Source organism: Anabas testudineus, chromosome 18 (genome assembly GCF_900324465.2).
Source record: "Anabas testudineus chromosome 18, fAnaTes1.2, whole genome shotgun sequence".
Lineage (NCBI taxonomy): Eukaryota > Metazoa > Chordata > Actinopteri > Anabantiformes > Anabantidae > Anabas > Anabas testudineus.
In genome coordinates this window covers 2,841,484-2,853,546 of record NC_046627.1, presented here as the reverse complement: position 1 = coordinate 2,853,546, position 12,063 = coordinate 2,841,484, and the positions used below count along the sequence as shown (strand labels likewise).

Genomic DNA, 12,063 nt, shown 5'->3' with positions numbered 1-12,063 from the left:
TCAATTCTTTCAGCAGAGCGTCTTTCTCCACATGTTCTTCACGCTTGTCGCTGTTCTCAAACTCTCCCTTGAGTGGCCACTGTTCCTTTAGGACCCACTGTGATGAGAGACAATTGTCCTGACTGATGGGTGATACTGAACGTTCACCACCCACTGCACCCTCATCTTCCACAGTATCCTCTTCATTCTGGTGAACAGGAGTAGGATGCGCCTGTGAACGATGGCTCCTCTGATGAAATCCAGAGAGATCATAATCTTCAAAGTGTGTGGAAAGGTATGACTGCCTCCTGACACGCACACTACGTTGTTCTTCCAATAACTTGGACATCCTTATCAGTGGTGAACAAACATCCGGCTTGAAGGACCATGAATAAATGAAGATGGCTGACACTGGCTTCTCCCTTGTACTTGGGTTTGGATGCTTTACTGTCCACCACTGAAGTGACTGTTAGATCACTCAAAAACCTGGAGTTCCTTCTTTGTCCTTTAGGAAAGCTTTATTCCAGTATTCCTTATTACAATCACATTCAGGTTCATGTGTTTTTATGTCTGTGTGTCTGTGTGTGTGTGGTTTAGTTCAGTGGACGCACACACTGCATAAACAACAACAGTTGCAGTGAACTTAATGAACTTAATGAACTTAATTAACTTGCAGGAACTCAGAAACAGTCCTCGCTCCGTGACCTCCTCATGCACGGAGCTGGTCTGATCGGAACATACCATTCCCAGAGGGGGGGCGGAATAGTCCAAGTGGCATTGGTCTTTTTAACAGTCTTCTTACTAATGTGGATTTACTCATCATCTGGTTCCATATTAATACATCAGACCATTTAGGAAAAAAAAAGATCCTATGTCTTGAATGTGTCTTTACGTCTCTTCCGGGATTTCGTCTGTTGAGCACATGCGGAAGTCGACATGTTGTCCTCAGTAACAGTTTCTTTCTTTGTTGTCTCGTCTTTTCTGATCATCTCTCCAGTGTCTCTAAATGAAGGTTAGTGTTTTTTATTACTGATTGTAGAGTTCACACTCAGCTCATCGTCACGTCAGTCCAGTTGAGCCTCTGTCAGTTCGTTAACCAGACCTGTCGCCGTGTTTCTGACCGACGTACTGTTTTGCCTTCACTCTAGTTTTGTTTCTTGCTCGACACTAAATGAAGGTTTTCGTCTGGAGGTATTTTTCAGATGAATTAGTGAAGTTAAATAACTTTCACATCAGTATTTGAGTGAGTGGTTCGATGTCCGGTTCTTTGTGGCTACTACACTGAAACCCTGTAGTAGCACAGACATGTAGGGGAGACCGGGGTTGGTTGTCATTGATTATAACTCGGTTCTTTCTATGCTATGCTACAAAATGTAGCTGCTAGCTTTGATGTTAGCTAAAAAGTCCAGTTGGGATGTTTGTCACATTCTCGGGGGTTGGTCGTCACATGTGGCGACCAACCCCTTCATTTAAATAGACATGTGTGGTTTGACCCACCAGACCCTTTTAGTTCTTTTTAAATGGAGAAATGGGGAGAAGGTTTGTGAGGAAGACAAACAACGGGCAGACTCCACCAGATGTAATGTTCAGGGAAGCTGCACAACATCAGTCAGAGGAATGGCTAAAGAATTTCAGATAAACTATGGAACACTGGCCAGATATTGGAATAAAATAAGTCCAGCTGAAGTTGCTGGAGATGGACTTTTCCCATCCTTGCCAGTAGGATAAATCAAAAATCGTTCAGTTTTCAGTGAGGAGCAGGAAAACCAGTTGGCAGAGTACGTCATCACTGCATCAGACATTTATTTTGGCCTCTCTCCTGCTGAAGTCTGCAGACTTGCATACATGTATGCAGTTCACAATAATGTTGCAGTTCGCACAAACTGAAGACGCCAGAGAAGAAGACGCCAGGTGCAGACTGGTTCTCTGAGTGTGAGACATCCATCACTTTCAATCAGGACCCCGGAGGCCACTAGCCTTTCACGTGCCACAGCTTTTAACAAGAATAATGTGGACCAGTTCTTTGACAACTTGGAGGAAGTGATGGGAAGACACCAGTTTGAGCCTCAGTCCATTGGGAATATGGATGAAACTGGTGTTACCACGGTCCCTAAACCAAACAATGTGGTAGCCAGGAGAGGCTACAAGCAGGTGGGATCTTTGACCTCTGCTGAGAGGGGAACCCTGGTCACTGTGTCCTGTGCTGTCTCTGCCACTGGGAACAGTATACCTGCCTTCTTCATTTTCCCGCGAGTCAACTTTTTTGACCATTTTCTAACTTCTGCTCCCACAGGAAGTGCGGGGGGGCAAATCCAAGTGGGTGGATGAAGGAGGATCATCTTGTGGTGCACACAAAGTGCAGCACAGAAAGACCAGGTCTCCTGCTGCTGGACAACCACAGCTCCCACCTGTCTGTCGATGGGCTTAATTATGCTAAAGAGTGTGGGATTGTGATGCTATCATTCCCCCCTCACTGCTCTCACCGCCTGCAGCCCCTGGATGTAGCTGTCTGTGGCCCATTTAAGAAGCACATCAACACTGCCTCATCTGCCTGGATGTTCAATAATCTAGGAAAAACAATGACCATTCACAAAATACCCAGAATTGTAGCTGCAGCCTTCCCTCTTGCTGTAAACATGGCCAACATTCAGGCAGGCTTCCTGTCAAGTGGAATATATCCCCTCAATAGGGAGGTGTTCCCTCAGTCATTTGCTCCTGCCTTTGTGACTGACCGTCCAAATACTGACCCCAGCCCAGCTGCCGATGCATTGGTGCTAAATGACAAACAGAACAGAGCACCTACAACCCCCCAATCACAGGATACTACCACTACTGTCCATTCATCAGACCTTTCCCCCAGCTCTGGACACAGAGTAACTACTCCAGAGGAGTTGAGGCCATTTCCAAAGGCTGGACCCAGGAACAAGACCCGAAAATGAAAAACCCTGACAAGTTCCATACTCTCAGATACCCCAGTGAAAGAGAGGATTGAGGCAGAGAAGACTCAGAATTCACTCAGCAGAGAATGAAAAAGACCCTCTTCTGTCACAGTGAAAAGAAAAAGAGTAAGACATCAACAAAGACAAGCAAGAAAAGGAAAGAGTAGAAGACCTCAGATGAAGAAGAATGTTTCTGCTTGGTGTGTGGAGCTCTTCTCAAACAGCCGCCCCAGGGAGAAATGGTTTCAGTGCATCATGTGCAAACAGTGGGCACACAAGGACTGCAGCCCTGGACTGTCGGTCTATATCTGTCAGAACTGTGACTCTGGGTCCGGTAGTGACTGACAAGATAAATTAAATATTATCATTGTATTGTTGTTGTCTGTTTTTCTTTCTAGTCTTATATATTGGTTAAAAAAACACTTTCAGGAAAGAGTTTTTCCTGCGTACATTCTTATGTGATATTAGGCTTTTGCATTTAATTAAATTAAAAATTTTAAATTAAAATTTATGATTGTGTAAGTTTTCTATGTTTTGCATTAAAATACACAGCGACAACCAACCCTACAACTGGGATGGTTGTTACAAATGCACATGATGTATTTGAAAGCCAGTATGTTTTGAACAGACTAAGTTTATGGAAAGTAAAGACACTCTATTCTTAGCTGACACTTTACCCTTTCATAATACAGTGAAAGTTCATATTTTAGGATCACGGTTTTTGAGGAATCTGTAAAAAAAATAAAAAGTGTGACAACCAACCCCGGTCTCCCCTACTGTCCAACCACAATTTCCCACAGGGAATCAATAAAGTATTCATTATTATTAGTAGTAATGAAATAATCACCAAATCATTCATTAATATAATTAAGAATTGCAGACCTGCTAACCTGTGCACACTTTTGATAACAGGTACAGATTTTAGTATCAAAGTCCACTAGTTCTCATGTGTTTGAGTGAGATCAGCTTCAACAACAGTAGAAACTGTAGATCTGTAGTAGAAACTGATGAAACGTGCACTTTTGGTGCCACCTCATTAGTTTACAGTACATAGCTGAGGAAAAGTAGCAGAATCCTGTTTTACTCACTTTCTAAAACCTCAGTGGTTCATGTCAGTTAACATGTTGTTACAGAAGATCTGTGGAATAACAACCCACTTGTGTCTTTTTAAACGTCATCTCTGCTGTTATTTCAGATCATGTTGATGCTAAACTGAGTTTCATGTAGACAAAGAGTAAATATGTTTCAGATTGAAGCTGGTTGATGATTAATTAATAAAAATATGTCTTAAAGAACTGTATCACTGATCTGCTTCATATCTTTTCTGTGTTTTTTTCTTCAGTCCCACAAGAGATTGAAGTAAAACCTGGAGTTGACGTCACTCTTCAATGTCAGGGACCCAGAGATGCTGATATCCTGATGTTAAAGTGGATCAGACCAGACCTGAAGTCTGAGGGTTATGTCTACTACATGAGAGAGAATCACATAAATAAAGAACAGCATGAATCTTATCGAGGTCGAGTGGAGCTGAAAGATCCAGAAATGAAGGACGGAGACGTTTCTGTGATTCTGAAGAACGTCAACATCAGTGATACTGGAACATATGAGTGTTATGTTGGATATGGAGAAAAAACTGAGCTTATCAACAGCATCAACCTGAGAGTTGAACCAGGTGAGTTAGTGTGTGTGTGTGTGTGTGTGTGTGTGTGTGTGTGTGTGTGTGTGTGTGTGTGGATCAGAGTTGAAGCTGCTTCCTGGTTGTTGATGTGAGAGTGAAACATCACAGATCAGATGTTGGTGTTGATGAGACTTTGTAGAAACAGCTGGTATGAGTGATGGGATCAAAGTGCAGTAGATAATGTCTGACAGGAGTTTGAAGAGGAAATGGATTCTGTTGTGTTCTTCACTCATCACCTACCTGACACCTGCTGACTCACTGCTGACTCTCATCTGCAGGTACCAACAAGGATGGAGGAGACAAGGGTGGAGGAAACACCACACTAATTGGTGTAGTGGTACCTGTTGTACTTGTTTTGTTGCTTGTTGTTGGTATTGCTGGGTTTTTGTTCTATAAAAAACAAAGAGGATCCACAGACCAGTCTTCATACCAACAACCTCCTGAACAAAGAACTGAACTTCAAACAGTCCAAACTGACTCTGCTGCTGAATCTTCTTCTCCTGCTCCTTTTAAACAACAATGATAAAACAGAGACTTTGTTGAAAACTAAAACTATAAAGTCTATCAAATATTTGGGACTCTGTTAAAATGTGGAGAACAGAAGTGACAGTTTGGTCTTTTTCACCAAACTCCATCCAGAGATGTAAAGTGGTCAAACTGCTGCTTCTGTGACTGGTAAAGTAAAAATGAAAACTGAACTCTGTTCCACATGTTTTTAGTTTGTCTTCAGTTTCTGTCTAATCCAACTCAAACCTCCTCGTTGACTCACAGCACAGAGCTGCAGACAGTTTGTTGAAGCAGAGACAGTTTCTCCAGAGGTCCCACGGATTCAGGACACTGAAGAAAACCTGGTTTATTGTGTTTCTCTGGGACCATTCAGGTAGAAAGAGTTCAATGTTGAAACCACTGATCAGATATGAGTCCTGTTGTTGTTCACTGGGAGAATTCAACAAACACTGAGTTGAACTGTGTCTCCTCCATCCTCCACTGTTTCACTTCCTCATTAATACCTGATATCCTAATCTACTCAGGTCAGAGCAGGAATTTTACTAATGGACATTAGGAGAAGATACAAATCCTGGTTTATTAAAGTGTTAATTTATTAAAGTGTTTATAGTTTTATATCAGTTAATTAATCAACTCAGCTTCAGTGTTTGTCAGTGTTTTTCTGACTAAAATACAAAAATCACCATTTTCACCGTTTATTAAGTCTGTGAAGGAAACAGGAGGCTGATCTAACATGATACATGTAAACAATATATATCATATGAAAAAAAAGATCCTATTTCTTGAATGTGTCTTTCTGTTGGAGGTTATTTAAAATAAAAACTGTTTTTATTTCCAAATGAGCAGATTAAATATTTTATCAATGTTTTATGACTGATAATAATTAGAATAATATCTAATTCAGTTTCAGTCAGTTCTTCAGTACAAACACATCAGTGTTTTGGAGAAATGTAGTTTGACCAAAGTGTTGGTGAAGAATCATCCACAGGAAGTTATCTCTGGATTTACTTCTTGTTGGTCTAAACGTTTCACTTCACATCAGTCTGCAGCAGCACAGTGAGGAAGGAACCAGCACATGGAACAGATTATAGATCAGTAAGTGGAGCTTCAAGAGCTGCAGCAGCTGCAGCAGCTCACACGATGACTCACTGTTGAAGAATGTGACTCTAAAAGTATTGGGACACATTTCCACACAGACTTTGGATTACGATGGTATCAAACTGTGAGATGTTTACTTTTAGGAATTTTACTCTGGATGAGACACAAGATGGTAGAAAACGGTAAGAATTGTCTCCGTCTAGTTTTCAGTCTGTTAACTCTGTCTGTTGTATTTCGTCTGCTGAGCATATGAGGAACTCCAGCAGAAGTCGACATGTTGTTCTCATTAACAGTGTATTTCTTTGTTGTCTCGTCTTTGCTGATCATCTCTCCAGTGTCTCTAAATGAAGATCAGTGTTTTTTATTACTGATTGTAGAGTTTACACTCAGCTCATCGTCACGTCAGTCCAGTTGACCCTCTGTCAGTTCAGTCGTCGTGCTTTTTTATGAACTCCATGTTTCGTTAACCAGACCTGTCGCCATGTTTCTGACCGACATACTGTTTTGTCTTCACTCTAGTTTTGTTGCCTGCTCGTCACAAAATGAAGGTTTTCGTCTGAAAGGGAGGTATTTTTCAGATGAATTAGTGAAGTAAAATAACTTTCACATCAGTATTTGAGTGAGTGGTTTGATTTCTGGATCTGATTCTGGAGCAGACACGTACTGGCAGCTGTCCAACCACAATTTCCCAGAGGGAATCAATAAAGTATTCATTATTATTAGTAGTAATGAAATAATCACCAAATCATTTATTAATATAATTAAGAATTGCAGACCTGCTAACCTGTGCACACTTTTTATAACAGGTACAGATTTTAGTATCAAAGTCCACTAGTTCTCATTTGTTTGAGTGAGATCAGCTTCAACAACAGTAGAAACTGTAGATCTGTAGTAGAAACTGATGAAACGTGCACTTTTGGTGCCACCTCATTAGTTTACAGTACATAGCTGAGGAAAAGTAGCAGAATCCTGTTTTACTCACTTTCTAAAACCTCAGTGGTTCATGTCAGTTAACATGTTGTTACAGAAGATCTGTGGAATAACATCTGAACATACGTGCTGCCAGTAGGATTTTCTCCTCCACCTTCTTCAGCTGTTCCTGTGTGAGCTTACACTCATAGACAGAGAATGTTTACTCTTACTGTGAAACATTTAAACAAACTCCATGAATCTGCTCTAAAATCACTTTGTTCACAGTGAAAGTCAGTTTCTGGAAGCAAGATTAATAAAGGAGTTTCATAGATCCATCATTTACGTAAAGTACAGAACTGTGTGGATTACACATTGATACTACTACCACTACTACTACCACTACTACTACTACTACTACTACTACTACTACTACTACTAATTATTACTACTACTACTAATTAATACTACTACTACTACTACTACTACTAATTAATACTACTAATTAATACTACTACTACTACTACTAATTAATACTACTAATTAATACTACCACTACTACTACTAATTAATACTACTAATTAATACTACTACTACTACTACTAATTAATACTACTACTACTACTAATTAATACTACTACTACTACTACCACTACTACTACTACTACTACTACTACTACCATGGTGGTAGAGTGGGTAGAAATCCTGCAGCACAGCTAGAAGGACGTGATCTCTCTCTGGCTCCTCTGTGAGGATCTTCATGTTCTCTTGTACCTGTGTGTCCAGGTACTTCTGGTTTTTCTTCCACAGTCCAAAGACATTGAAGGATGAATAGTGTCCAGGGTGAACTTCACGTCTCACCCAGATGAGACAGGCTCCAGCACCCAATGACTACGGACAGAGAAAAATAATATGACATAATAATAATAACACAGGACAATGGAATAGAAACTGTTTCCTCTCAGATGGAACTCCAGCTTCTGTTTTCTTAAATTAAAATAAACATTAATCACAATAAAATGCTGTCAGATTAAGATTCACATAGATGAACACAGTTCTCATAAAAACCCATTAGTTTTATAAACTGCAGATAAACTCAGGATTTAGATGTTTTAAATCAGGTCTGAGCTTCATGGTTTAACAATAACTATGAATATTTATTATATTTGTTTTTACTTTTTAAACATCATCTCTGCTGTTATTTCTGATTATGTTGATGCTAAACTAAGTTTCATGTAGACAAAGAGTAAATATGTTTCAGTCTTATGTCTTAAAGAACTGTATCACTGATCTGCTTCATATCTTTTCTGTGTTTTTTTTTTTCAGTCCCACAAGAGATAAAAGTAAAACCTGGAGGTGACGTCACTCTTCAATGTCAGGGACCCAGAGATTCTGATATCATGATGTTAAAGTGGATCAGACCAGACCTGAAGTCTGAGGGTTATGTCTACATCAAGAGAAAGAATCACATCAATGAAGAAGGATAAAGTCGATGTTCAGGTCTGTTATGTTCCAGATGTTTCTAGTTTGTCTTCAGTTTCTGTCTAATCCAACTCAAACCTCCTCGTTGACTCACAGCACAGAGCTGCAGACAGTTTGTTGAAGCAGAGACAGTTTCTCCAGAGGTCCCACGGATTCAGGACACTGAAGAAAACCTGGTTTATTGTGTTTCTCTGGGACCATTCAGGTAGAAAGAGTTCAATGTTGAAACCACTGATCAGATATGAGTCCTGTTGTTGTTCACTGGAAGAATTCAACAAACACTGAGTTTAACTGTGTCTCCTCCATCCTCCACTGTTTCACTTCCTCATTAATACCTGATATCCTAATCTACTCAGAGCAGAGCAGGAACTTTACTAATGGACATTAGGAGAAGATACAAATCCTGGTTTATTAAAGTGTTAATTTATTAAAGTGTTGATAGTTTTATATCAGAGATAATTAATCAACTCAGCTTCAGTGTTTTAAGTCTGAGATGGAAACAGGAGGCTGATCTAACATGAATACACATATTCTACTGTATCTATTCTACTGTATATAATCTAATATATAATCTATTATATATATATTGAAAAAATGGAGATGGCTGACACTGGCTTCTCCCTTATACTTGGGTTTGGATGCTTTACTGTCCACCACTGAAGTGACTGTTAGATCACTCAACAACTTGGAGTTCCTTCTTTGTCCTTTAGGAAAGCTTTATTCCTGTATTCCTTATTACAATCACATTCAGGTTCATGTGTTTTTATGTCTGTGTGTGTGTGGTTTAGTTCAATGGACGCACACACTGCATAAACATTAACAGTTGCAATGAACTTAGAGAACTTACTGGAACTCGGAGAAACAGTCCTCGCTCCGTGACCTCCTCATGCACGGAGCTGGTCTGATCGGAACATATCATTCCCAGAGGGGGGGAGCGGAATAGTCCAAGTGGCATTGGCCTTTTTAACAGCCGCCCCCAGTAATGATAATGTGGATCGATTATCATTACTACGTCCCCAGCTTGGAGATTTACAGATTCTGAACACCACTTCTGGCGTGTCTGGAGACCAGGTAACTAGAATCTGATGAAGCTCCTCCAGAACTGATCTGCCAATATTTGGCAGTGACGCCACCGCCGTCTGCTGAGGATCTCAGACTCTGGATATACCACCTGAGGTAATGATGCATCCAGCCGCCCCATAAGAAGGATGTTGGGTGTAATAGGATCAGGGTCTGCCACATCGGATGAGGTGTAACCCAATGGTTTAGAATTAAGGATACCCTCAATTTCCACAAGCACAGTCTGAAGGACCTCTTCAGTGACTGACTGTGTGCCAATGGTGACTTGAAGTGCTTGTTTGAGGGACCTTATCTCCCTCTCCCAACATCCACCAAAATGGGGAGCGCTTGGTGGGTTGAAGGTAAATTTGATCTGTTGAGAGGCCAGCTGGCCTTGAAGGTCTGGATGTAGTGAAGAGAATACTTCCTGCAGTTCTTGTTCTCTACCTCTGAAGTTTGTGCCTTGGTCAGACAGTAGCTCAAAGGGTTTGCCACGGCGGGCCACAAACCGTCTCAGAGCCATAAGGAATGAATCTGCATCAATACTGGGGAGGAGATCCAAGTGAACAGCCCTGGTGGTCATACACTTGAAGATGATCCCCCACCTCTTCTCGGTTCTTCGTCCAATCTTTATATGGTATGGACCAAAACAATCAACGCCTGTTGAATAAAAGGCTGGTTTGTGGAGGCGTAGCCTCGCTGGTGGAAGATCTGCCATTCGAGGCTGTTTTGGATTTCCACGCCACTTCCTGCACCCAGTGCAATGATGCTGATGTCGTCTGACAGCCTCTCTTCCCCTTAGAATCCAAAACTTCCTCCTCAGCTCAGCGAATACACGTTCACAGCCTGGATGGTGAAGTTGGTCGTCATATTGCTGGATAAGGAGTTGTGTGATCTTATGTTTTGGATCAAGAATGATTGGGGGGAGGGTCTCCTCCTCAACGACAGTAGTATGGCGGAGTCAGCCACCGACTCGAATGAGATCTGCCACAGTATCAAACTCTGGGGCTAGAGTGATGAAGCGACTGCTGCTTGAGATGGACTTCCCCATCATCAACCTCTGATAGTCATCAGGAAAACATTCCTGCTGTACTCGCTGAAGTAAGCTATTTTCTGCTTCTCGATAATTGTCTGCAGTAGGTGGAGTGTTAGCTGCCCCATGAAGGCATTGGGCAGTGGCTGCAACAACCTGAGGCCAAGTCTCTAATTGCTCAATGTCTGGAACAGCTGGGTGAGCTGCTATGAGCCCACAAAAGTCTTTTTTACCTCCTCACAATCTGCAGAGATAGATGGTATCTGATGCAGTTGTGGCCACTGATCTGAGCTGTTTTTCAAGAAAGCAGGACCTTGAAACCAGCGGCTGTCTGCTGTCAACTCCTGAAGGTGCTTGCCTCTGGTAATATCATCTGCAGGGTTATTTGCAGAATCCACATATCTCCATGCCTCTCTGTCAGTCAAATCCTGAATCTCTGCAACACGGGTTCCTACAAACATTTTGAATCTACAGGATTAGGTCAGAGTAGGTCAGAGTATCTGAGGAACAATGCCAGCGAAGCCCGAGAGCTGGTTCAGAGGCATCTTCTTGACCTTTGTTGATCACAAGCTCTGCACTGTCTGATCTGATCTCAGGTGGAAGGTGGGAGATGACAGTGATTTTGTTACTTGCCCACTGTCTCAGCTCAAACCCACCACTGCCCAATATGTCCTGCAATTTGTCCACAAGCACTCTGGCCTCATTCTCTGATGTTAGACTACGCAAACAATTATCAACATAGAATGACTGTAGTACTGCTTGTCTGATGTCCTCACCCTCACGGCTGTGCTCAATAATGTATTTCTGGAGGGCGAATGTGGCACAGCAGGGAGAACATGTGGTGCCAAAGGGAAGCACTCACCATTCATATATGCTGGGTGGTTCCTCTCGTTTCACATCTCTCCACAAGAATCTGAGGAGAGGCTGGTCCTCTGGAAGAAGTCTAACTTGGTGAAACATACTGTGAATGTCGCTGCTGACAGCCACAGCATGCTCCCGGAAACTCAGCAGTACAGCGAGCAGGGAGGGGCCTAGGGTTGGTCCAGGCAGCAGGAGCTTGTTAAGATTCTCACCCCGAAACTCAAATGAACAATTAAAAACCACTCTGTTCTTTCCATTGTGTGTCACCATATGATGAGGAATATACCAACTGGTGGGCGTGTCTTCGTCACCAGGTTCCAACTTCTGGACATAGCCGGTATTTCAACTCAGTAAGCTGCTGCTTTCTCTGGGTCCTTTAACAACCTCTTCTCTGTAGCTCTCAGCTGGGGAAGAACTGCGTCCTTTGGAGCTTTGAGTGGAGGCATATACTGTACACGTAAGAGCGGTGTAGCATATCTCTGAGTGCCTTCTGTCTCTTTCCTCACTGTTCTCTGTTC

At 41.8% G+C, this 12,063-nt stretch overlaps 1 protein-coding gene and 1 pseudogene across 3 annotated transcripts; one reads left to right on the top strand and one right to left on the bottom strand.

The window, feature by feature from the left end:
* The window catches only part of LOC113168364, an 80,290-nt pseudogene that overhangs the window by 22,304 nt on the left and 45,923 nt on the right, over positions 1-12,063 (bottom strand).
* Positions 644-5,420, top strand: LOC113168374 (butyrophilin subfamily 2 member A1-like). Of its 3 annotated transcripts, none has more exons than XM_026369392.2 (3): positions 878-991; positions 4,261-4,590; positions 4,875-5,420. In XM_026369392.2, the coding sequence occupies exons 1-3, from the start codon at positions 916-918 to the stop codon at positions 5,117-5,119; spliced, it is 651 nt and encodes a 216-aa protein (XP_026225177.1). In that variant the 5' UTR covers positions 878-915; the 3' UTR covers positions 5,120-5,420. The 3 variants fall into 3 exon arrangements, with proteins under 3 accessions (XP_026225179.1, XP_026225177.1, XP_026225178.1); XM_026369393.2 differs by having other exon boundaries at positions 901-991; positions 4,270-4,590; XM_026369394.2 differs by lacking the exons at positions 4,261-4,590; positions 4,875-5,420 and adding an exon at positions 2,273-3,036 and having other exon boundaries at positions 644-991.

What these genes read in the sequence shown, in the direction of transcription:
- LOC113168374 (XM_026369392.2), top strand. Translation starts at nt 916, where the DNA reads ATGTTGTCCTCAGTAACAGTTTCTTTCTTTGTTGTCTCGTCTTTTCTG. An exon ending in TCCAGTGTCTCTAAATGAAG is followed by an intron (nt 992 to 4,260) that starts GTTAGTGTTTTT and finishes TTTTTTCTTCAG; the next exon opens with TCCCACAAGAGATTGAAGTA. An exon ending in CAACCTGAGAGTTGAACCAG is followed by an intron (nt 4,591 to 4,874) that starts GTGAGTTAGTGT and finishes TCTCATCTGCAG; the next exon opens with GTACCAACAAGGATGGAGGA.